General features: G+C 35.9%; 1 protein-coding gene across 11 annotated transcripts in view; it reads left to right on the top strand.

The window, feature by feature from the left end:
• SULF1 (sulfatase 1) overlaps positions 1-26,176 on the top strand; it is a 90,987-nt gene that overhangs the window by 31,755 nt on the left and 33,056 nt on the right. For 10 of the 11 annotated variants that reach the window (XM_039345379.1, XM_039345389.1, XM_039345388.1 and 7 more), the window contains 4 exons: positions 12,237-12,472; positions 14,252-14,491; positions 21,123-21,274; positions 23,049-23,218. In XM_039345379.1, coding sequence (XP_039201313.1) covers positions 12,301-12,472; positions 14,252-14,491; positions 21,123-21,274; positions 23,049-23,218 — 734 coding nt within the window. In that variant the 5' untranslated portion in view covers positions 12,237-12,300. Of the gene's footprint in view, positions 1-12,236; positions 12,473-13,859; positions 13,889-14,251; positions 14,492-21,122; positions 21,275-23,048; positions 23,219-26,176 lie in introns of those variants that run through there. The other variant, XM_039345386.1, reaches the window with a different exon arrangement.

Genomic DNA, 26,176 nt, shown 5'->3' on the forward strand with positions numbered 1-26,176 from the left:
TGAATTTCATTTTGTTAGATAACGCCCAATGTTCAAGTCTGTCAAGATCCTTTTATATCTTAAGCCTATCTTCTGGAGTGTTGGCTATTCCTGCCAACTTGGTGTCATCTGCAAATGTGAGTTCCCCATCTACCCCTTTATCCAAATCATTGATGAAGATGTTGAAGAGCACTGTGCCCAGAACAGAGCCCTGGAGCATCCCACTACACACTTCCCTCCATGTAGATGCAGTTCCATTGAGGCTCACACGCTGATTACGGCCGGTCAGCCAGCTACAAATCCCTCTGGTGGTGATGCTGTCTAACCCACATTTTTCTATCTTATCAAGTAGTAGGTTGTGGTCTACTTTATCAAATGCTTTACTGAAGTCCAAGTAAATTATATCCACAGCATTCCTCTGGTCCACTAATTTTGTCATCTCTCTCCATCAGCTAAAATCTAAACATCTTTAGTCACAGCTAATAAATTGAACTATTAGACTTGATATTTGTATTTAGAAGGAGTTTTCTGTATTAAATCCACCCAAACTGCCAAATAACACACAATTATAAATGTTACAATAGGTATCTATCCAAAGATACTTGTAGCCTAAAGCCCTTAACCCAAGATGATTGTTGAAATGCATAAATCAAAAGTTGTTTTAGAACATTTGAAGAAGGTGTTTGTATTGCATGCGGGAATTACAGAAGATAGGAGAAAGAGCCACAGCCTAGACAATGGTCTGATAAATGTATTCTCAATCTGAAGGAAGGATGGGAGTGGAGAATGTGTTTCAGAAGGAGACATATTTTAGAGAGAATAAAAGGATGGGGAGAATTTTGGGGAGAATAAAAGAAGGACAGGGAGAGGTACTTACCAACTTGCAAATTTCATTAATTATTATAAACTTAACAATAAAGGTAGTGGTAGGACTCATGGTTGGGTGCTTCTTGGACTGTCTCAAAGGACTGATTGCATTAATAATAGAGAGGAGTATAGAGTATATAGAAAGTCCTAGTGCAGTAGTTCTCAACCTTTTTAATACCCCGACCCCCAACCAGTCGTAAGTCGAGGACTACTCAACTGGTCGTAAGTTGAGGACTACTCAACTGGTGCAGCACCGTTTGCAGAATGGGACTTTTGGCAGGCTCAGCAGGGCAGAGACAGCCTGGACAATTTCTATTGGCTTTTGAAAGCCAATAGAATTAGACTCTATTCAAGAGAGTCTATTCTATTGGCTTTCAAAAGCCAATAGAGTAAAAGGGAGTAACACAGCTAAGGAAAAGGGGGGAAAAATGGCGGACTGCATTGTTTAGCGACCCCCGTGAAATGGTCATTCGACCCCAAATGGGGTCCCGACCCACAGGTTGAGAACCACTGTCCTAGTGGATCTTCTAGGTGAGTCAACAAGTAGGGCCTCTGATAAAGATTTTAAGTGTGAACCATTCTATAGATAAAGGCAACCTGTCAAAAAAAAATTTAGGGAACAGTTTGGTAATTGGAGTTCATAGGCTAAAGGCCAATATTCCTTGATTTACTAACTTTGGAGATGCTTTTTCTTTGCAGGTCCATCTTTTGATAGTCTAAGTATTTTTTAAATTGTAACTGCCAGAGGGTCCTTTAAAAGGCAAACCCCCTGAATCTGAAGTGTAAGATTTTTATTAAGATAAATTTATTATGTCCTGGTAATGAAGTGGAATAGACTCAAATAATCATCATGCCTGGATTTGAAAAGTTGTTTTCTGTTTTGATATCATTCAATATGATAAGTGGGCTAAGTATTAATTGCCTTTAACAAAAAGATGATTACAGTAGGTTTTCTTTTCAAAATATTTCATGTCATTCATTTAATTAGTCTTTCTTAGAATTATTGATGAAGGATTCATAATCCTTATCCACGTGTGACAGAATTCACATGCAGGATGGTCAATGTTCCACTGTACAGTATATTATGTGTAAAAAAGCCTTTAAGGATTTTATCCTTAGGTTTTGAAAGTTTAAAAATGTAAGAGGTTAAAATAGACATATCAAACTCGCGATGTCACGTGACGTCGCAAGATGTATCAGGACTATTTTGCCATTGCCGGCAATGGGGTGGGCACGGCTCCAGTATGATGAAACCAGCCCATGGGCCGGCAGTTTTACACCCCTGGTTTAAAACAATGTTCTAAATACAAAATCTCTACAGCAGATTTTATAAGATCAATTTCAGCCAGATCAGTTTAGGTGCAAGTGGTTTTATTCATCAACCACTGCTAAACTTCAGTGGCTTTATGATGAGATCACACAGATACTTTAAATCAAGAGGCCCTGAAAAACAAATGAGAAATATCAGTCTATGTCTGGCTGTTTCTTAGTTCTTTGTCAAACAGCCATGAAAAGCCCAAGGAAAAATATTTATAATACCCAGTTTTTCCATATGAACTCCTACGGTTTTCTCTACCTAAATAGTGCTTATATGCTCTGCTAGTAAGCGTAATAATCACTACTTAATAAGAAATGATCATTGTTTGCCAATGGTGTTTGTTAATACTTGATTGGTTGCAGACTGCCAGCTTCGGGACTTTTAGCTCTCACCAAGGGTCTAAGAATCTAGAGAGGACTGCAGTCAATATACAGACTTCAAGATGCAAATGATTTCTCCAAATCTCTGGGCCCAACAGTCTCCTAAGAAAGTTTGCTAAAATGAGCTTGTCCTTTGAAGTAGTTATGAGTTGTTTATTGTTTGCATGGACTTTTTCGCACACAAATACTTTACTTAAAAAAATTCTGATAAATATAAATCAGTCATTATGCAATGAGCTTTTATGAAATATTGTATTTTATAAATATATTAATGGGGAACTGATGCAAAAGATACTTCTGAAAATTCCATGTGTACATATATTATAAAGAGTAAAAGAGACCTTCATCTTGATTTTCATTTGTTTTCCCTAGATATGTTTTGGTCTCAAAAGAGGTACAATTCCGCTATTATTGGATGTAATAAAAAAAAGTTTCCCATTTTAATGTAGCAGGTTTGCAGATAAAATTTATAGCAGATACAAGCATCAACTTCTAAAAACATTTTTTTCTATGGTAGTAGTCGTATTTGTGACAATAATAAGAGGTATTGCTTCCTAAAATAAAACTACAGTGTTTTCTTCCGTGGCTGCTTCTTATCACAAGACATCTTTAATGGAAGTTTAATTCAACAAACAAATTGATTCCTTCAAATTAGTTTTGATTCCTGGCAAATCCTGGAAAAGTCCTTGCACTTTTTTTGGTAGCATTTTCAGAAGTGGCTTGCATTCCCTTCTTCTTAGAGCTTAGAGGAAGTGAGTGGCCCAAAGTCACCCAGGAAAAGAACTCATGGTTTCCTGGTTTCTAGCCCACTCATTGTCTTAACTACTACATCAAACTGGCTCAGTTTATCATTTCACAAATTAAAAAGATCATTAAAAAAGTTATGGGTAGGTCATATCCACTGTATGAAGATATGCAACAGTAGAAATCTGAGAGTTGTTGTCTTAACATTTCTGGAGGGCACCAGGTTGGGGAAGATCTTTAAAGTTCTCCTCACCCTCCCCTCCCCAATCTTTAGCATTCTAGTAAAATATAAAAAGGATCACGTTGTTACTTGAAGCTTTGATATCCTGACTTCAGATTCCTCAATTGTACACTGCTGAGTAGTTCATAGGGAGTCATAGCAAATGGACGTGGTTTACAGAGAGAATATGAAAATAGCCTAAATTCCTGTAAACACTGAGGTCATTGTTTATGGCTGCAAAAGTCGGAGAATTTTGTCATGGGTTTTCTGATAATGGCTAAATCAGGGTATGATGTTCTTTCTTTTATTTCCCCCCCTCCCATAAAGTTCAAAGTCCTCATTTATTTAATGAAGTGGATAAGAACTCATTTGCTGTATGGTTTCACTTCTCCATTTTAAAATATATCTATATCTGATATTTTTGATTTGAAGGATAAGAAACATTGAATTCAATCATGAGTCCACCGCTTTACATTCTCCAATATAACATCAGGTTTTAATAAGACTCCTGTTTGCTCCACACATGTGCTTAAGACTGCCTGGAAACCAAATCAGCAGAGAGAAGGGATTACTTTAGATTACCCTGAAATATGCATTGTTTGAAATGGCCTCTGGTGACCAGCTTTCATGAATGGCTGGTTTTACTTGGGGGGCACATCATCTGGCTTAATTATATCAACATCCTTTTGTGTGACAAGTGCAATCCTTAACAAGCTGAAATATGAAGCTTTGAAACAAAGCAAATTAGACAGTGAGAAAACAAAGTTGGGAAAGACCGTGTTAAAAGCTTATGCCAGAATTGTTTGTAAAAGCTTCTTTTGCTGAAAGATACATATTGGAACATTCCTTTGAATTGTTTCATGTGACATGTGGTTAATATAAGTCTAAACCTTGATATATTTTAACTTTTGATCATGCCTACAATAAACTGGCACCATGGAAGATTCTTTGCTGAACCATCATTGAATGAGTCTTTGCTTTTGTAAATAAATAAAATACAATTTGGATTTGGCTTGTCAATATGGTTTCATCTGTGGAGACTAAGAATAAGAAGCTTTTAAATGTCCCAAATCTTGAAATAATTTAAAAATAGAAAATGAACACTCCCATCTTCAATAATATATTTTGACAGCTATTACAGCACTTGAACTAGTGGATGTTTAGCAGATTTGAATTATACCTGCTACATGCAATGATCTTTTATTGAAATTTGTGGTTTCCAATGTTGAAGCTTCTTATGACTGAAAAGGCTTATCTATTGGAATTTTCTTTTGAACAGATAATCAGCAAATATCCCTAAAAATTGTTAATTTTATTTTTTCATTTATTGATTTAATCATAGTATTGCATTAGATTATTATATTTTGATTATTTTCTTGGAAACTGCTTCAGAATTTTTCATTAAAAATTTTCAGAATTTTTAATGAATGCAAATGCAGTACCCGTATTCCTTTCTAATAGACCAATGAATTCCACATTACACTCTAGTTAACACTGCCAATTAAAATTTTTGGAAATGGTAGTCTCAACCCATTTGGAAAGCAGCAACATGATACAGCATGGAAATGCAAAGTCTTTTGGTAGTTCTGGTATACAAGTACTGGAGTAAACTATTGTTATATCTTAAAGGTGTATAAAACAAATCAACACCTTTGGTACTAATCTAAAATATTGGTTTCATTTTTTTACTACTTATGATACTGCTGAGTATGTACATGGTTACGGTAGATTAAAACATATGAGCATATTTGTTTATGTAAGAATTGTTTTTCAGAGGAGTGTATGTGTCAATCATCTGCATATTGCTGTTTATAAACAGTATAATTTGCTTATTATGAGGTTACAAATTCTTGTTCCTGCAGGATAACTAAATTATAATTGGTAGATGCATTGATTTATTCCTAGGCATGGGTTAAAACATTGTAATTATAGGGAGATTATGTTTGAAGGAGAGCATATAATTCTGATTGACTGGTAAATATGTAGATCGGAAAGATAAGTGCTAGACTTAGACATTTAACTGCATTCTTTGTATTCAGGATAAATCTAACATTTTACAACTAAGATTAATGGATTAACCTTTAAGAGGATCTTGCTGTTTCTTGATTTTGTTGTACTGTAAATGCATTTTCCATGGTAAATGCCGGATATCCCATTGAGAAATGAAATGGAATTTCACTGTGCTATTCCTGATTTGCTGAAAAATTATTATCTGTTTTTCAGAGATGCAATATGAATGCAAGATCATATTGCTTCCTTTTAATTTTGATATGACATTCATTATATTTTGAACTTCCTGTGACTGAACAGAACTCTTAATTATCAATAACTGTATATTTCCAAAAGAAACTCTCATAAACATTGGATTTCTTTTGACTAAAATTCAATAGAAACTGTATATGTTTTTGTCTTTTTAATGTTTCAAAACTATATGTAATTTTAAACTAGATTCCCTAACAGGGCACCTGTTCACAATGAATTCACTAAAGATCTGTAGAAACTATTCATGCAGGAAAATTAGATTCCTCCCCTCTGAAACTATTCTGAAGATACTGTGTATAAGTCTTTAGGGTTTTACATTACAAACTTACTCATCAAAAGGAATTGCATTGTGAAAAACAAGCAGGTGATTGCAACCTTGAAATATGTTTGAATTACTTCACATAATTGTAGATACCGGTTATAATTTCAAAATTTAAAAAAAACTTGGCATAAATCAATAAAACCTCTGAAATCTGATAATTTGAACTTTTTGGAATACAACTCTGTCTGGGTTAAAAAAATGCCTTTTTTAAAAAAAAAGGTATAAAGGATAGAAAATGACTATTGTGTCACTTATTACACCAGTTTATCCAGACCTGATATTCTTCAGAATCAAATTAAATTCTGAACAATGTCTGATTTAACTACTTACATATAATTTGTGCCCAGGCTAACTTGGGTTTTGCAACTGCTACATGTGCTGTAGTAGGAAAAGTTTCTCTGTGTGCTTACCTGCTACAACGACTAATGAGGACAAAAGTTTCAATTCAAGCAATACTGCTTCAAAAACAAAATTCCAAAGTGAATAAATGTAATAAATTATGCTAACAGATCAGTTAGTTTCTGCAGATGTTTCAATGAACTGTTATAATTTCTTCACATTTTGCTTTTAAACTGAAAGTTATTAAATCCTTTATCTGTTGTGGATTGGGTTATGTCCTGGAAATTACAATAACATTTTTTTAAAAAGAAACAAAGCCCCAAAATTGGACTGTTATTGATATAGCAAAATGATTCTCATATCTGTACTTTCCAGATTAAGGATCTTTTGTCTATGGGTGAAAAGTTTATAGTGCAATTTAAATTGTAATTATTCATAGGATCGGGTCATAGTTCAATCAAAGAGCTCATGGTTTGCATGCAATAAGTCCCAATTTTAAGTTCTGGCATCTCTAGGTAGGACTAAAAAGAGTCCTGCTTTAAGCATTAAAAAACCCCACTACCACAGTATTGGGCAGTGTTGGGAGCATTCAGCTAAAGACTCTAATGTTCTCACTCAAGCCAGTCTTCATAACATAGACTCTGCCGAGTCTCATTCCATTGTACAGTTTTATAGGACAAAAATGTCTCAGTTTGGATATGGACCTATGTAAATACATCAAATGGCTGATTTCTTAGGGCTTGCTGCATATCTGATCTTTTTGAGATGTAGTATGTGTACAGCAAAGGAATATTTGTCAGTGAAAGTTCTCAAAATGGAACTACTTCGTTTTTTCCATCTGAGATCAGTTGATTATGTGCTTGTCTCTATAAAAACACCTTTATATTTTCCATGTAGCATATTTTTCAGTATGCTTAAATCTGTTTTCATTTACCCTGGGGAAGAAAGGCAACTTGTAGTCTCTTCTTGAATCTTGGACACTGCACAATGCTTTATGTTAATATACCATGTGTGAAGGAAAAAGCCCTCTTTAATTTTTCCAGCTTTTGACTGTTTCTCAAAGATAAATTGCAGTGTCTCTGAGGACACTTGCACACACTATATTCTTGTTTCCACTGTGAAGCCTTAGATTTTCTTCATTTTCTTCAAGAGGTAGGAGACAGGCTGCAGGTAGATGACACATTTTTAAGAGTTCATTGTTGAATAGAAAAGTCCCCATGCAAAAGAAAAATGTGTCACGGGTAGGTTGCGCCATTTAACTCTTTGTTTTTGTATGTAACCTTAGCTTTTTTTCAGAGCAAATAGAGAAATGAATATATATAAATCCATGTAGCGGGCTGTTTTGTCATTCTTTGCCTACCTCTTATATGTATACGTCTTATGTGTATACAGTCCTACCTGTTTAAGCATGCCATTAGAAACTCAATTTTTTCAGGATGCGTGATCATGCAAGAGATGCTCATCTATAATGTAAACCGGGTTACCAAAGTCTTCAGCTTATTCAGCTCTTCATGAAATTTCATTCACCCCCAAACACTTATTATATGAAAATAATTTAATAAATACTACTTTCATAATACTAAAAATAATAATAGTAACAATAATCATCAACCTTGGGAGTTGATACTCACTTTTTTGAGACTGTTGAAAATGAATTCTATGGGCTAAGGCTAAGGAAATCAAGGTATGAGTGGTAGAAAGCCTGATACTGAGTTCAGACATTGCTTTAAGTTGTAATACGGTTTCCTTGACTAATATCTAGTCCCCTGGTGGCAAACCTATGGCATGCGTGCCATAGCTGGCACGCAGAGCCCTCTCTGTGGGCACGTACGCCGTCGCCCCAGTCCTAGGCCTTCAGCTGGGTTTTATAAAACCTTTTCACACAAAAAAAGGTTTAATCAATCAATCAATTTCAACTTCTTATGGGGAAAAAGAACCATCTTGCAAAGTTGGAATTGATTGATTGAACTTTTTAGTCCCACCCAGTCTGCCGTTACCACTGCAGCCATGCCCACGCAAAGGGCCACACCCACCCAGCACCCAATGATACATAAGTGGATTTGGGGTTGCAGTTTGGGTACTCATTTCTAAAAAGTTCACCATCACTGAATAAATAAAAAATGTGGTTCATTTAATAGTTCAAAATTAAACCATTCCATGACTTGGAATTAACCTATAGATTTAACTCCACATGTTCATTTCCCTCTTAGCAATTGTAAATAATGTGAGGTTTATGTTTCCAGTCTTCATCTTTTCCAAGTCTTTCAACCATTGATAACATGCCCCCTAATTTGTATTTTTATTAATGGCAATAGAAAATTCCTTGTATAGGATTCAATTGTTATAGCATTTGGGTACATTCACAAAGCCATTTGTTCTGCAATAGCTACACTGAGAAATGTCCTAAAGACAGAAAATGATTCATGCTTTAATTTTTCATAGCTTTTGACTTAAGTTTAAGATGCAAAAGCAGGTCAGATAGGGAACAAGAGGGAGGAAAGGAAAATGGACTAATAGAAGAGATGGAGAGAAGCTAAGAGCATCTACTTCTCAACAATATTATCCATTCCTCTGAGTTATATTACAATATGGGTGACTATATAAATCTTTTTAAATAAATAATATTATATGCTATTATAAAAAATAACACTAAGACACACACTCTCTCTCTCTCTCTCCTCCCTCCCTTCTTCCTTCTTTCTCTCTTGTCTCTCTGTCTCTTTCCCCACCCCAAATGTAAACAGCTATCTCTAGTCTCCCTTTTTAAATAGTTTTAAAGCTGAACCATTCAGTTTCTTTTTTTTCTAAGATCATAAAATGTCAAGCTAGGCAATGAGGATGAAATAGGACTAAAGCTTCTGGTCTGATCTTGGGTTCAGAACTTGGATTCCAAGTTCTGACAGATTTTGAAATAATATCATGGGAGAAGACAAATATTACTAGGCACTAATGATGTTGTCAGTCTCCAAACAGTACTTTTATTTGCAACAAAACTACAGAGAAAGGAAGAATTATTTACAATTTAGATGCTGGGAAATGATGGTTCTTCCTGGAAAAGGGATGCTAATACGCAAATGGTCATCTGTTTATTTAAAATTACTAGGATAGTACTCGTATACTCAAGTGGAAGAAGTCCTTTAATTTGAACTGCTCAGAATTGAAAAATTGTTTCTCTGCTGGATGGCATCAGTGCTACAGCTGAGCATAGTTAACACCTGGGTCTCAATTTTTTCCCCCAATATAAGCCTGCAGTCAGTATTGAGTGACTTAGTCTGACATATTTTAGATCTCCCAGAATGGCCAAAAACAAAATAACTTGAAGACATTATAGGAAATTAAACTGGAGACTTAGATCTAGCTGATGAAAATATTGCAGCAGATAAACCAACTGAGGTACATTGATGCAAGAGAACCTCACTGTATTACTTGGAACCCCCATGACAAAACTGAAGCCTTAGGACTTTTCCCAGTATTTTCTTACCATAATCTTCCTCCAATTTTGGCTGTAAATTCTGCAAGATGCAGTCCCAGCACATCTGGAAAGGACCAAGCTGGGAAATTCTGGCTTTGTTATTTAGAAAATATATTTTGCTGAGACAACATGAACTGAAACTTTTCTAAGCAAAATAATTGATCCAGGAAATGTTAAACATTTGTTTCTTTTATTCTTACATGCTCTTTCTTTTGGCAAGAGTTGTCTAAGATTTATTGTTTAGCATTGCTATTGTGAGCCCTAAAGTACACATCATCAACAGAGTTGTTTAAAGAACAACTTTGGGAGAAATGTCTGTTTAGGATTTTTTTTCCCTCACTAAGTTCAAATAGTCTTAGTGTTATATTTGATAATAAAGTGCTTATTAGGTATATCATCTTATTTCTCCTGAACCCAAAATGTTCTTAAGAAAGAGGGGGGGAACAGAACTCCTTAAACTAATTGCCAATTTCCAATCTGCTTATCTAAACCTCACTGGTCAGAACAATGGCATTTAACTCAGAATGTTGAATTCTCCAGCATCCTGCTTGTAAGTTGCTATGTTGTCAATCAGACATTGGAATGTTTGTGCACGGACAATGGAGCCAACATTTCTCTGCTTAGAACTTTTTTGAAATATTTACAGTCTCCTGGGGCAATTATCTGCCTGAAGAGTGAGATACATGACACTATTTATAAAGCTTCAAGTTGGAATAAAGGAAAGTAGAAGAGGGAGAAAGAAATTTCATCTATCTATCTATCTATCTATCTATCTATCTATCTATCTATCTATCTATCGTTATGTCTTTTTTTGTATTTTGCAATGAGTGATGGGGCCATTTTACTTTCATCCACCCCCTCTCTTCTCTGCTCTGCTATGCTTCCATTTAATTAGTTCTGCTGATTTATCTCTTGCTGGTTAATGTTGCATGTCTAAATATGAAGTCTCAGGTGTGGGAGTACCAATGGCCTAATGAATTGCATCTCATTCTCATTAAATCTAGTGTTGCATCCTTTTCAAATAACTTTCCCATGGAACCAATCTTTACTAACTTTGTTGACCAAGGAGTCTTCAGTTGTTTATAAATAGACAATTAACCGGGAATTAAGTTAGCCCCATTGCAAGTTTAGTTCTGTTGATGATACGTCTGTCAACAGGTCAGAGAATGCTAGTAACTAAACTTTTTAGTTAAAAGGCCAATCAATCATTTTCTGTTGTGGGTTTAGGTCTCCTGCAGCACAGAGACCCCTCCTGAGGGGAAGTTAGGGCTCACAATAGCAATGCTATTTGACTGACATTTCCTGAGAAATGGTTCTGATAAGCTCAGTCAGCCGAATCTGGAAACGGGAGAATTGGGGACAAGGCTTTTCTCAGAGTTGCTATGCATAATAGATGATGCACTAAATCCCACTGCTGACCAAAGAGGGATAGTAATACAGGCTTTCATAGCATAAGTAGGATCATCTGAACTGTCATTTAGTACAAACTGTTTACACTGAAAAATAAAACCGGAAACATATCGAACAATGTTATGCTGTAGATCATGACCAGTAGCCAAGCCATCCTCCTCCATATGGAAATGCAGGTGAGTTTACGTACAATAGGACACTTGCTTTATGGGTACCCTGGGACTCAAAGGAACACTTATTCTTTTGGAAGGTTTTCAGAAATGTAATCAAATTCAGGAGAGTTATTTAAACACTTATTTTGCTAATTAAGAAAGTCTAATCTTCCCAATGAGAATGTGTGCTCATTATACAGTATAAAAGTCCAGCATGCTAAATGAGAAACTTATTTTTAACAGAAAACTAAGATTATAAATTTAGAACTCATCCTTACAGGCATTTTTAAAAATACTTAGACTGCTATCAAGTAATACCTTAGGAAAATAAGGTATATTTAATGATATTAAATATATTAGGGAATTAGCTTTATTTTTTTTAAAAAAAAATCTTCCTCCCATACACAAAACTTGTTCATGCAGACAGACAAAATTCAAATCAGCCAAAGTATGGACATTTGGCAAAAGGAAAACATATTGCTGTTGAAGGATATTAGCCTCAATTTTGAATACCAATTTGAAGCTTCAAGAGCAACTTTTGACACTATCACTCCATCCATTCATCTTTTTCTTTAATCAATCATAAGTCTCAATGCCTAGGGTTTCCTCCCAAATAAATTATCCTAGGCTTGGAAGTTCAACAACGTAACATCTTGACTAGCTGGTACTTTATCTTCATGTGTATCTTACAGATTTCTGACTACTTTGTCTAATAGTTATGTTTTCTGTTGAATTGATTTCTCTCTTTCCCGTCCCCTTTTTATTGCACAGAACCTGAAAACTAAAGAAAAACAACATTTGTACAAGAGTTTAACTGTGCCTTGGACTGATAACAATGAATCATTATTACATTGCTTTTATGTGCACTGTACTTGGCACTGAAGTACTAAAGAGCTTCGGTACCCCTGTCAAGTCTCCAAGATTCAGAGGTCGGGTGCAGCATGAACGAAAAAATATTAGGCCAAATATTATACTTGTGCTTACAGATGACCAAGATGTGGAGCTTGGTAAGTCTGTTTTGAATTGCATCATCTTTTTACCACCATCACAATTTCCTTTGACTTGCTTTTATTCTTTTGAAAACCACTTTCTGCCCTGTAAATAATCCTTCTATATAGTGTTCTTTCCTGTCCATTATTGTAGCTATTTGACAGATTTGGATAACCTGTTTCCAGAAAACAAAATGATCTGTTTCTTTGCTTCAACATGATATATCTTATTCCTATTTAACTGCGGAATTGAGATAATGTTCAGCTACCTCTGATTAAATGAAGCATTTTATAATACTGTGTGGCAAAGGAGGAAGTTTCCTGTCAACAGCAGTTAATTTTCTAATAATGGCCGTTCATGAATGTGTGTAAAATACTAAAGATCTGGAAATATAATCTCTTGGATGTATTTACACTTATATTTTATCTGTGTATATAATTATAAGCTGATTGTTTTTATATATTATATTAATATATAATATAATATATATAGGGCTGTTATGGGAAAAATAGGAGACAGGAGTATTAAATATGATAGACAGAATCTTCTGTGCAATTGTGTATATCATAGGCCAATACCAAAAAGATTCAAATTCTGAACATAGAATTTAAATGAAAGAAATTCCTTTGAACAGTGTTGATATGCTAAGCATGGCCCTGAGGAATTGCCATTCTGTTATGCATTTGTTTAAAAATTAACTGCATACTTTTAATAGTGCTTGGTTTATATGTAAATAGCAACTAATTGCAAGACTCATGGGCTGAAACCTAATACTTTGCTCATTATCTTGAAGCAATAAAATGTGATGATATAGCTTCTGGTATGGAATATAGTTTTCCCTATGAAATTGAATGTTAAGAAGGGAAGTTTGTAGTGCTCTAAGGTATTTTTTTTAAAAAAGCTTAAATTGTTTCTTGCATTCTTAGTTAAAACTGATAGCACATTTATCATTACTGATCTTTAAAAAAGAATGTGTTTATTGAAATGAAAACACTCAAGTTGAACATGCCTACAGAAAATAAGCAAAAAAAGGTTATGAAATAGACAAAAATTGTGTGCAGTACCCACAATCTAAAGTTGCCAACTCCAGTTGAAACCAATCCAGGAGATTTACCTTCCACCCAAGAATATTATGTATGTATGTGTGTGTGAGAAAGATATTAGTATGTGAGTATATTTGAGAAATATCTGGAGAAACACTAGATGGCAACAAAGAATTTCAACTGCTGTTGAGTTAGCTACAGGGATGAAAAGGAAAGAAAAAAGGAACAGTTCTTTGGTATTATAAAAGGGTTAAACTCATCAGGCCAAAAAAACTTGAGCAGCAGTTGTCTCTCACTCCTATTCAGACAGCCACATCTATATTCATTTGTGCCTATTGTTCATTCCATTTTTTTCCAACAGATTCTTCTGTTCTTCTCAATGAATTTCAGGTAATTATTTTGGGGGAAAAGCCTTCCTATTGCAGATGCATTGTTTCAGTTAAATCCCACACAGAAATAGCTTTTCAAATGTCTTGATCTTTCTGTAATCTAAAAATGTATTGCTTTATGAGACTTATCTTACCATAAAGAAAAAATTCAGAAGAATAAATGTACAATCAAGTAATTAAATTATGCTCACTGTAAACAATAGTCTATAAACAAAACCTTCAATAAATGGAAATTTCTTGAGATAAATTAAAATGTAACACTGAAAATTGTTTTTAGTGATATTAGGGATCAAGATCAGAGTTTATATAAACTTTGAATGTGTGCCGGATATGAGTTAATTATGTGTTTGTTTTTGATATTTAGGGTCTTTGCAAGTGATGAATAAAACCAGAAAAATAATGGAAAATGGAGGTGCCAGTTTTGTTAATGCATTTGTAACCACTCCAATGTGCTGTCCATCTCGGTCCTCGATGTTGACAGGGAAATATGTTCACAATCACAATGTCTATACTAATAATGAGAATTGCTCTTCTCCCTCCTGGCAAGCAACACATGAGCCACGTACCTTTGCTGTGTATCTCAACAATACTGGATATAGAACTGGTAAGGGATTACTCTTCACGCTCCTTTTTCAATTTGATTTTAAAAGGTGCTTGTTTTCAATTTCTTAATGCTGTTAATAACAGAATTATTTTTGGAAAGCTGATGCAGCAATTTTACCAAAGCTTAATGGTACTGTGTCATGTCAATTTGTGGGTAGGAAATCAGCAGAAAGCTGTATAAAAGAGCAGATACTAAACTTATTAAAGAGTAGTAGCTTTGGTAGATAGAGCACACTTTAGAGGATGGGTGTCAAACTCTCCACGTCACGTGACATGTCGTGATGTATTGTGACTTTTTTGCATTGCCGGAGCTGAGGTGGGTGCAGCCTCCGTATGATACAACTGGCCCCATGGGCCAGCAGTTTAACACTCCTGCTTTAGAGAGTCAACCTGGACCTATATTAATGTGAAGGTCTTCAAATAAAAATACAGGGATTTTCTTCTCAATAAGGAGCCTGCCTTTATAATCTTTGTAGTCCAGATCATATCTGTCCTTTGCATTGCCCTAAAAATTAAATTGAAACAGAACATTTTATGAAAATGCAAACTGCAGATAGAGAGCAGGCCCTAATCTTGTTATGAAGGATGTGGAGAAGACAATCTAATGGACTGCCAGCATTTATCAGGGGTTGGATTCAAGTTTCTAGTTCCTCCTAGTTTTTTGCCCTGTGGATTGATATCCAGTTTTCAGTTGAGAAGGAATGTGGCTTTGCCTCAAAGGCAGGAGAGGAGATTTTTGAGCTTTACAGAGAAGATATCTGAATCTTGGGAAAGTAGAAAGTATAGAAATAAATTCAAAACAACTCTTCCTTGACTGTATTAGATACAAGTTGAAGTAAAAAGGGGCTTTGGCAGACTTTCAAGATCTGTTCCAATACCCTAACTCATTAAAGTACATTTCTTGTGACTTCCATTTCCTGACCTTGATGGGCTGACATGAGCTCTTGGACTCTTCTAGCTCAATTTCTGTCTAAATAATTCAGGTTTTATCTCCCTCAGTTACTTACACAGGGAGACATGTACTTTGCTCTAGTCTAGTCCATAGGCAAGATTGCTCCAATGAGTCTCCCATTGTGTGTAAGCTTCAGTTTGATTTACAACCATCAGCTTATGTGTTATCTCTGTTTATGCATTAAACTGATTTATGGCTAAAGTAATTGAAGAACTTAAAAACTACATGCTAATTTACTCCCACCTGTTCTCAGCTCTACCTTGAACAGAAGAGTTTCCAATCTTTAAAGGCCCCTTTCCTTTCAGCTTTCTCTGCTGAAATAGAGTATGTTCAGTTGAGAGCCCAGCTGATCCAGCTAATTGCTCTGATTGATGCTTTGCCTTTGCAGCTGAACCTGCTGACTGCTTCAATCCTTCCATGATACAAATGTTCAGTAGCCATACTTGAAAAGTTCTCACAACTAATTTCCAACATTTGCAACATCCTGAAGATTATCTAACAAAGTAGACAAAAATTAGTAGGGCTAGTGGCCAATTATGCAATTTTATTGCCTTATAATTGAAGACCCCATTACCAGATCAGAAAACTACAACAAGGGCACCACCCAGTGGCAGAACCTTTAAATAACTTCCTGCTTTTGACAAGACTTGAAGAAGAATGAACTGATCCATTCCATAAAGACCGGGAGACCAAATTCTTGATGACTTGGCCTGCATTAAGCAGCCATCCACAGTGTAGTACCTTATCTATCTTTATTTATTTAGCATATTTATAAGGTTGTCAACTTCAGATGACTTTATATGGTATACAAAAATAAAAATAAGAAAGAAAGTGAGGAAATCAATAAAAGACAATAGTTAAACGAGAAGGAAAACCACATATTCTTTTATCCCAGAGGTCTCAAATGCAGTCCATGGGCCATGTGCAGTCCTTAGGCTCTCAGGAGCTGCTGGATTAACTTCTCTGTTGTACATATTTAGCCATGCCTGGCAGCAACTTCTCAACAGGGTGACTGTACATTCCTGATTTATTATTTACTATTTGTCCTAGGTTTTCTAGTCTTAGGCAAAATATTCCCACTGTCTTCTTCCATGCAGAGTAAGCTGCTCTCCCATAATGCCAGCTTGTGTAGTGCTAAGTGCATTTAGTGTACTAAGTGGCTTGTGTGGCACTGCTGTAGGGGAGAAGCCAATTCTGCAGAAATTGTTGCTACTAGGGCAGAAGAAAAGCCTGTGGTGTATAAGAGAGGAGAAGTTGATATTGCAGAAGGCAGTGCTTTGGGGAGAAGGTGGGAGCTCTCCAGGGACCTCACAGGGGAATTAATAGCAGGAAACAGTGCCAGTTTATGTGCCTTTGCTTCCTTGGACCGAGCTAGTTGGCCTGTTAATGGCATAAAGACTCAAACTGCCAGGGGTACTTTTGGTATAGAAAAGAAAAGCAGTAGGAAAGTCAAGAATAATAAATGTTTTTTAAAAAAAATATATAGTTTTTGCATGGTTTTATTATTTATTACTTTAGCGCCTCTGTCACTCTTAAATGTGAGGTAGATTAGGCAACAGATTATATGGTCTGTGGTCAAATGGAAATGTGGCTTCCTGTTACAGTGAGAACATGATGTTTTATAAACATGTTTTAAATAAAAAAGTCAGTTTCAATCATTTTAATATTAGTTGCATTTTTGCAGAGAGTCCACCAGCTAGCACATTGAATGTAATGTATATTCATTTGAGTTTGAGACCCCTATTCTATCACATTTACATTCTTGAGCCAACTACCCATCCTAAGGCAAAATCTTAGAAAAAGACTCAGATTTTAAGGATTCATATAAAAGGAATGAGGTGACAGTTATTTGGATTTCTGGGAGTATATTTTCAGAGCCTGGCACAATGGCAGAGAAGGTCCATTCCCTGGATTCCATCAAATGACATTGTTTTATAAACAGGACCTGGAGCTTGTCAGTTCTGTCTGTCCACAGTCCCTGGGGAATAGATACTCTCTCAAATGCAGTACTTGGCCTTATGCCATGTAGGGCTTTAGAGGTGATAATCAGTGCTTTGAACTGGAGATAGAAGAAAACTGGTAGCCAGTGCAGCTCAGAAAGCATACTGAAGCATGACCACCATTGCTCTGCTGCAGCACTCTGGACCAGTTATAAGTTCTAAACAGTCTCCAAGGCAGTCTTATTTATAGCACATTGAAATAATCTACACAAGAAGTGACCGAAGGATCTCCTTGTTCAGCTGTCACACAAGATGCATCAGTGAAGAGAGTGTCCTAAACCTTCCACTTGCCCTTTGAGTAACAGTTAAGCTACCAGGAGGACCCAAATGAGGAACTGCAATCCCATTCAGAGCTAAAGAAAAAAAGTCCCCACACCCAGATGACTCCAACACCCATCAATAGGATTCCATCCAGATTCTCAACAGCTTTTAGGCCATTGGAATAAGATCTTGTCGGCATCACATGGTTAGCTAGAAGTTAGCAGAATCAAATTCCAAGGAAAAGGAAGCAGTAGTGAACGATGGCAGGGATATGCCTTGTGCTTCCTTGGGTTCAAGGGGAGTGACGTTGCCAGAACCATTTTCTGTCAGTACAAATGCTTCCCCCATAGACATATGGCAACTTCTCTCGCTTGGGCAGAAGGCTACCATGCTATGCAGAAGTATCTAGAATAGTCTTCAATGGAAAACTTCCTTTTGTGCTCTTTTATAGCTATTTTGAAAATACAGTGTAACTTTCAGGTTCTGCAATATCCCTTCTGTCTTTAATCATCTAAAGCATGATATTTTGTGAGATTTCATGGAACAATTTGATACTATTTATTTGAATGACATTCTATTTTATCGTCTCTCGAGATATACACATGCCATGTTGAGGCAGTTTACAATGGTTTCAGGAACATTATCTATAGATCAAATTTTTAAAAATGTAAATTCAAAGTAGCCACCATTGACTTTCTGTGCCATCATATTTCACTAGAAAGACTTCAGATGGATCTAATAAAGATGGAAACCATTCTGGTTTGGCAACCCCTCAGGGATTAAAATTGTTCAAAGGCATTCTTTACAAACTCCATAAACTTTGAGACTTTGCATCAATTGGATTTTGCATCTATCCCTGAGAATAGAATAACATTATTTGGAATAAGGAGTTTTTGCCCATTAAGATGGCCTTTGGAACCTGGCCTTTGACACTTGTTTGAAAGAGCTCAACATTCTGTGGAGGTAAGGAGAAGCCACTATGGCTTGGAATACCTCCAGACAGCTTGTAAACTAAACCAAAGGCGGTAGTGTGGATTACTATTCTTTTTTTCCATCCAACTTCAAAGTAACTTCCATCTCAACCAAAGGATGGATGCCTTGTTTCAGAAGTCCAAATATTTGTTCTTTGGTTTAGGCCCACCATAGTCAAGAAATTCTCAGCAGATTACAATTATTACAATAAAGTATCCACATACAGTTCCAGTTATATAGCAATAAACAGTTATCTGTGTTTTCCCTTTACAAAAGAACATATAGGGAGGAAATGTTTGGGCTACATTTTCTGACTCCCTCCTTCATACAAGGATGGGCAGTGTTGACCTAGAGAGGGCTATCCAATCATCCTGAATGCTGCTGAACATATTTTACTGCCCCAGGTACTGAGACAAACAACAATTGGTTCAAGGCACTCACTTGCAAGTTTGTAACTACAACTGCCATTGATCATCTCCATCTGTTATAGGCATATTCTTACATATCCTTGATTATTTACTACATTAATTTAAATACTGGAGACTTTTCCTTTCACACACACATGTCTTTTGATGTTTAGACGTTCAGATATTTATAAGGCACTTTACTGCACTGGACAAGGCAGATCCAAAAAAAAAATATTTTTCTTAGTTAATTAACCAATGCCTGCATTTTAGCAAGCCTTGGTTTGAAAATATTGTGTTATCTCTGGAAAAAAGGAGAGACTTAAAAATATTTGGAATATTGTCATTAAAATGGTGTTAGTCAATAGGGGGCCCTCTAGCATCTCCCAGATCAGTATAATCTTTCAACAGGGTAATAGACATTGAAATCTCAGGTATCAGGTGAGCACAAGGTTGAGGATAGATAAATAGAACTCAAGGGAAAGTTGGTCACAGTCTCAGATTCAGAGGATGTGTCTACAAAAACTGGAACAATACTGGAAGGTTATTGATGCTTGAATCATAGTATGAAAACATCTATGACACGTTAGTATCCTAAGGGAGAAAAAAGATGAAAATAGTAAAAAGTTTAAAATCAGTTGCAATTAAGGGAGTAATGTGGCAGGAGGTTTTTTGCTAACCATTTCCTCTTTTCTCATCAATTATTGTTTACCTTGTTGTTTATCTGGCCTTAATTGAGAAAATTCAAATAGACTCCATTATTCAAAATTGGCAAGATAAGTTACATGCTTGTAAACAATGGTGCTGTATCCTGCAAAATTAGATTTTATCTATGTACTGTCTGTTTTTTATATCTCTTTAGAATTTACAGATTAAAATTCTCCCTTTGGGCACCATTAGTTACAATAATGAAAAGACAGGCAATGATATAACTTTTTAATGAGACTTTTTATTAATTCAGCTGTATTTGTATGCTTATTAATTATACATATATAAATTAATTTCTAATTTTCCTTGCCTCTGTTTTTAAATATATTCATTGGCAAGGGGCATTTTAAATAGTATGAAGATGTGAGCAGCCAGTTGGAATATTTTTCTTGGTTTTGTACAGGGATTATGAGGATTAAAGGTCAATACATCTATAGTGCATTTAACAGAGGAAAGCTGATTTATATTATAAATCACAGATTAATTTATATTACATTTTTATGGCAACTATTGCTATTATATACAATGACTAAGATAGCTTCCATCTATTTTAATTACTTAGCTTCTAATATTTTTTAAAAAAACATCCTTCTAATTATTATTTTGACAGTACAATATATAGTATAGTACTGAAATTTATTTGTTTTGTTTTATTTCTATATCAATCTATCCCAACAAAGGAGTCTGGGTGGCATACATCATAAAATTAAAAAAACAATACAAAATAAATATATATAGGATCAGATAAAACTGTTACTATGGACATTAATATAGCCAGAAAATTGAGCCCTTAACACACATTCAAGGCCTTGGCACCCAATTAAGTCTTCACAGCCTTATGAAAGGCCAACAGGGTCAGGTCATTCTGATATCTGAAGGGAGAATATTCAAGAGGACAGGGGCTGTAGCAGAGGATTGACCACACTTTCTTTAAGGCCTGGCAGAACTACCTCCTCTCTCAAGAATGCATTCACCACTGCCAGTCGTTGTAATTGCATTGAATCAGCGTAAGATTAGGCAAACCTTAGCATTTTTTGCAAGAACCAAGGACTGGGATGGGCCAATTATGGAGTTGAAGAACACATATTTGTTGATTTTCAATTTTCTGTATTTATCCGTATTTGTGTAATCTGCTTCAAAATGATGAAGAATGTGCCATCAATTCTTGACCTTTATAGATGGAAAACGCTCCAATTGCCACAAAATTTAGGGCTGCACATAGATCTGGGTCTTTATGTTGCCAACTCTTGCTGTAACCAACTAGCTAATTTTTTACTTCATAAAACACCACTGTTCACCAAGTGCCATTGAATGTGGATTCTTTTTCTTTCACAGCTTTTTTTGGAAAATACCTCAATGAATACAATGGCAGCTATATTCCTCCTGGCTGGCGAGAGTGGGTTGGTTTAATAAAAAACTCTCGTTTCTATAATTACACTGTTTGTCGCAATGGCCTTAAAGAGAAGCATGGATTTGAATATGCAAAGGTAAGGAAGAATCAAATTTATCTTTTTATGCGCATAGGTAAAACCTATTCTTGATAGAAGAAATGATATTTTAAAATCATTTCATTGAAATAGTACTCTTAATTTTTTCTGTTGATTATATGGTTAGAACTTTTTTCACATAATGTTCATAGAAGGTTAGTTAACACTAAGGTGACCAACTTTTTTACATTGAGAAGGAAGACACAAATAAATTGAAGAAAAAAAAAGTGAGTCTAATGCGTGTGCATGTGCCGTGTCATGTTTTGGTAAGAAGTAAATAAAGCCACTTGCGTGCGGTGCACTCTTGCGTGTGGCGCACTCTCTCAAAACAATTCTCCTGTGCGGAGTGCATGTGATTCATAATCGCGTCTCGCTGCACTGTACTGAGCCTTGACAAATCGTCATGTCAAATACAAATACGTCACATCACACGCAACGGATCGGATCAGCATCGATCGAATACAGAGATTTACAGATTAGTCTTCAAATATCAAAAAGGAGGACATGTAGGAGGACATCTTTCGAAAGAGGACAGAACTTACAAAAGGAGGACTGTCTTCCCTAAAGGAGGATGGTTGGTCACCTTATTAACACTATGGATTTCTGGTTATGAAGAAGAAATAATGAAAGGTACTAAATCCTGGAAACTTGACTGTGGCAACAGACAAACATGCAGACACATACAACAAAAATTACACAGCACACTTTGTTTCCCATGAAAAGAAAATATGTTTTATCTTTTGGGGGAGAGATAATTTGCAAAACAACCTGACTGCCTATGTTATGTATAATAATTTGGCATTTGAAGTTTGGAGAAAACTTTTTCCTTTAGAGAAGTAGGATAAAAACTAACTTAAACTAATAATTTAGGTGAGAATATTTTAAAAAAATAAAGAAAAAAACCAAAAGCGCAGAGAAAAAAAATGAAGAAATTAGTTCTGATTTTCTTTTACAGTAGTTATGAGTATAAATTCAAATTGACCTCTTACTCTAGGGTTACAACACACTTTCTTTCATATTTTTTCACAAAACTGCCAATGCCAAAGTACTTTTGGCATTGGCAGTTTGAAAACAGTCCTGGAATGAGAACAAAGTGTTCACAGCTGTTTGGGCTTCCCTAATAGTGTTATGTGAAAAAAAATGCACTTTTTTCACTGTTGCTTTTGCAGCTGTTCATGACCCTGACTCCACATCATCTGATTGATTAGTCTTGTCTGGAAATGGTTGAAATTGTATGTTCATGTTACCTTGGAACTCCTCATTGGAGTTCATGCCAGTTATTTGATCAAAACCCCCACAAACCTAGAGATGGCAGTTAGTTTAATTCCCAACTTTTAAAAAAATTCTTTCCCTTTGTGTGTGTGTGAGAGAGAGAGAGAGAGAAATTTTTCATTTTATTACATTGGCTATATGTTAAGCTGCTTAGCTGGTATGATAGGATTTTGGTATTAGTAGATGTACTGTCCTAAAATGAACTGAGTTCTTTTTAAATTACAATTATAGCCAAGAGGCTATAGTGACTGAGCTTGAGTGTCTGATTTAAATGTTTCTTTGTCTTCCATTTTAAAAGGTGTTATTCCTCCTTACCTACACAGGTAAGCCTATTGGAATGCAGGCTTTCAGCTGCATATATTTGACCTAGGAACTGTGCCCAACCTCTAAAACTAGATAGGTGAAATCCTTTCAAAGCCTATCAGACTAAGCCACTATAATATGACCTTGTGATATTGGATGCAGTTAGCAAATTGTCGCTTATGTTGAATGTTTGTTTCAGGACTATTTTACAGATTTAATCACCAATGACAGTATCAATTATTTCAAAATGTCTAAGAGGACATATCCCCATAGACCTATAATGATGGTGATCAGCCACGCAGCTCCCCATGGCCCAGAGGACTCTGCACCACAATTCTCTGAGCTGTATCCAAATGCTTCTCAGCACATGTAAGTGAAACTTTATACTGTGAACATGCTGGGGGTTTGCCACTTCATTGCTGACTGCCCTTTTCAGGTGTGTAATGAAATGGAGAGTTGATGTCCTACATAGCTTCAGCCAGTCACCTTCTTGCCCTGCTTCAGTTCTTTGAGGGTTCAATGAAATACTCTAGAATGTTCTATACTTATATGCGGGTCCTATATTTGCTACTTTTTGAAAAGCATAATCACAAGGAAAGCCTTGTGAACATTTTTGGCAGTATGAAATACTGAGTTGTCATTTGGCTTGGTGTGTGGACTGTAGATGCCTAAAGCAGTTGGAACACCTTTTTCTTCCATCTTTCCTTTTTTTCTCCTTGGGGTTGCCTGCATTTCTTTCAATTGTCTCTCTGAACATTTTGTCTCCTTTCTGTACAATTGATATTATGTTTGCACTAAAGCTTGATGGAAGAGAAATAGATAATGTTTTGGTGTTGTGCAGTGGATTGTACCTATTCATGGTGATAGATGTGGATCACATATTTGCATGCTTCTCTATTAAAAACCACTGAGTAAAACATACAGAATGAGTATGAATTAACATAGCAGTGATCTTTCACATGATGTATTTGCTGATGCGTTTATAACGTATTTCAAAAATTTATATTTCAGAATTTCCCCAGGTTATCCTCCTATATGTATAAAACTAGGCCTGAGATAAATATAACCATGGTTGCACAAGAAAGAAAGCCAGTTTATTTCACCATTTTAAAACAATAAATGTAAAAAATATGTGGTTGGGATTTTGACATCTATTCTTCTTCCCATTCCACCCACACCTCCCCTGTTCTTACTTTGATGTATTAATTGGTGTGATAAAGTGCTTTATTTTGAACTGTTTTAAGTGAAACTTTGTAAAATTGTTCATTTTGAATATTCCAGATGCAAAACATCTCCTTTGAAATAGTTGTTTCAAGCTTGCAATACTTTCAAAATAATAAAAGAGCTTATTTTTGTACCTGAAATGGGGACGTTTAAACTCTCAAGCATTTATTTTTGTATATTCCTAGTTTTTAAACCCTTAATGTATTTCAAATAATCAATACATAAATGTCATAATGGCTGACTGGTTGACTGAAGTTGCACAGTCAAGAAGGGAATCAAAATAATTTTAAGATACAAAAGTTTCCCAACCTGTACAGGGTGAACTATAGAGTCATGCAGTCATGGAACAGAATGGTTAGACAGAATCATGGAGATCATCTATCCTAGGGGTTCTCAACCCCTGGTCCATGGACAATTATTGGGCTGTGGCATACCAGCACCTGGTCTGCACAAACAAGCAAAGCCCCATCCATGGGATGCAGGCAGCACACAAAAGCACACACTCTCTGGTCCACGGAAAAACTTTTCTCCGCTGAACCGGTCCCTGGTGCCCAAAAGATTGGGGACCTCTGATCTAGCCCAACTCCCTTTCCAATGCAGGAATATACTGCTATAGCTATCTCTGACAGATGGCTGTCCACCCTGTTTAAACACCTCCCATAAGAACCTACCATCTCCTGAAGCAATTTGTTTCATTGTTAAACAGTTCTTAGCATTATGAAATACTTCCTGATATCCAATCAAAATCTTCCTAACTATTCCATATTTCTACATTAGAATCCTTTGGATTTTTAAAAACAGTTATCATATTTCCCCACAGACGTCTCCAAATTAAATATCCACAACTCTTTCAATTGTTTTCTCATAAAGGTTTTCTTTCAGGTCTCTTAATCATCTTAATTGTTCTCTGGATGTGCTCTAGTGTATTAGAGTTTGTCCAACCAGCACAGAAATGAGAGTACAAATGACTTTATATTTTCACAGTACTTCTGTTGATGCAACCTAGAGCTGCATTTGCTTTATTTCCACCTACACTATTGGCTCATATTCAAATTGTAATCCATCAAGATGCCCAGTTTCTCTCAAGATATATTGCTTCCCAATATGGTCTTTCCTACTCTACACTCATTCCTTTGGTTTTTCCTTTCCAAATTAAATACTTATGTATATGTCATCCACATTATGTTTTCTATGTCCTCACTCAAAACATTAATAAATATATTAACAGTACAGAGCCTAGGAACTTTGTAGTATTTCAACACCTATTTCCACTTGACCAAGAGCCACTCATATAGGCACTTTGGGGTTTATAACTGTAATGAGTTCTGTATCCATCTCCTGGGACCAAAATCCAGTCCTCATTTTGCTATCTTCTCTATTAAGGTTTTGTGGGAGACTGGGCCACACTCCCTCTGACAGACTGTTTAGCCAACAGATTGCTTCTATGATCCCTCTTAGCAGGGAGTCTCTGATCACCAGAGACCACTGGAATAGCAAATAGCTCTATTTAGGCCAAGCATTTACTTTTTAAATACTGAAAGGTTGACTTTCTAAAGTTTTTGACTTTCTAAAAAGTATGCATTATCACTTCATCAGCTAATGTTTCTTCCCCCACCCCAAAAATAAACAGGATAGCAGACAGGATAGCAGGATGAGGCAGGGGAGGTAAGGAAGGGGAAGGAGGACTTGCTGAAGCCTGTCAGACATGGCTGTGTTCTAAAAGTTTAATTAGAAGCAGATTTCATAGAGTGGTTGAAACTAAGGCCAAGTAATAGCCCCATTTAATCATTTTTAAAGCATGTAAGCTGTACTGTTCCCATATGGGGGAGGGGGTGTCTGCAGCTGAGAGACTCCACTCTCTGTGGAGGCTGTCTGCACAGTTGAGAGCTCTGATTGAGCAGGTTTTCCATTAAATGAAAGGTCTTCATAGACAAAGGAAGCCCTCTTTTGCAGTGAGTGGCCTGTTTACCTGTTGGAAATGATGGAAGGCAAAGCAGAGTTAAAGAGTTTGTCTTCACACTTGCCCCCATTTTGCATGTGGTAATCTGTACTCCCTTTAAAAATGATCAAAGAAGGCTCTCAAGCATTGAAGTTAACAGCCAC

This window comes from Crotalus tigris, unplaced genomic scaffold (assembly GCF_016545835.1).
Source record: "Crotalus tigris isolate CLP2741 ecotype Arizona unplaced genomic scaffold, ASM1654583v1 scf7180000017952.28453644438:3035480, whole genome shotgun sequence".
NCBI lineage: Eukaryota > Metazoa > Chordata > Lepidosauria > Squamata > Viperidae > Crotalus > Crotalus tigris.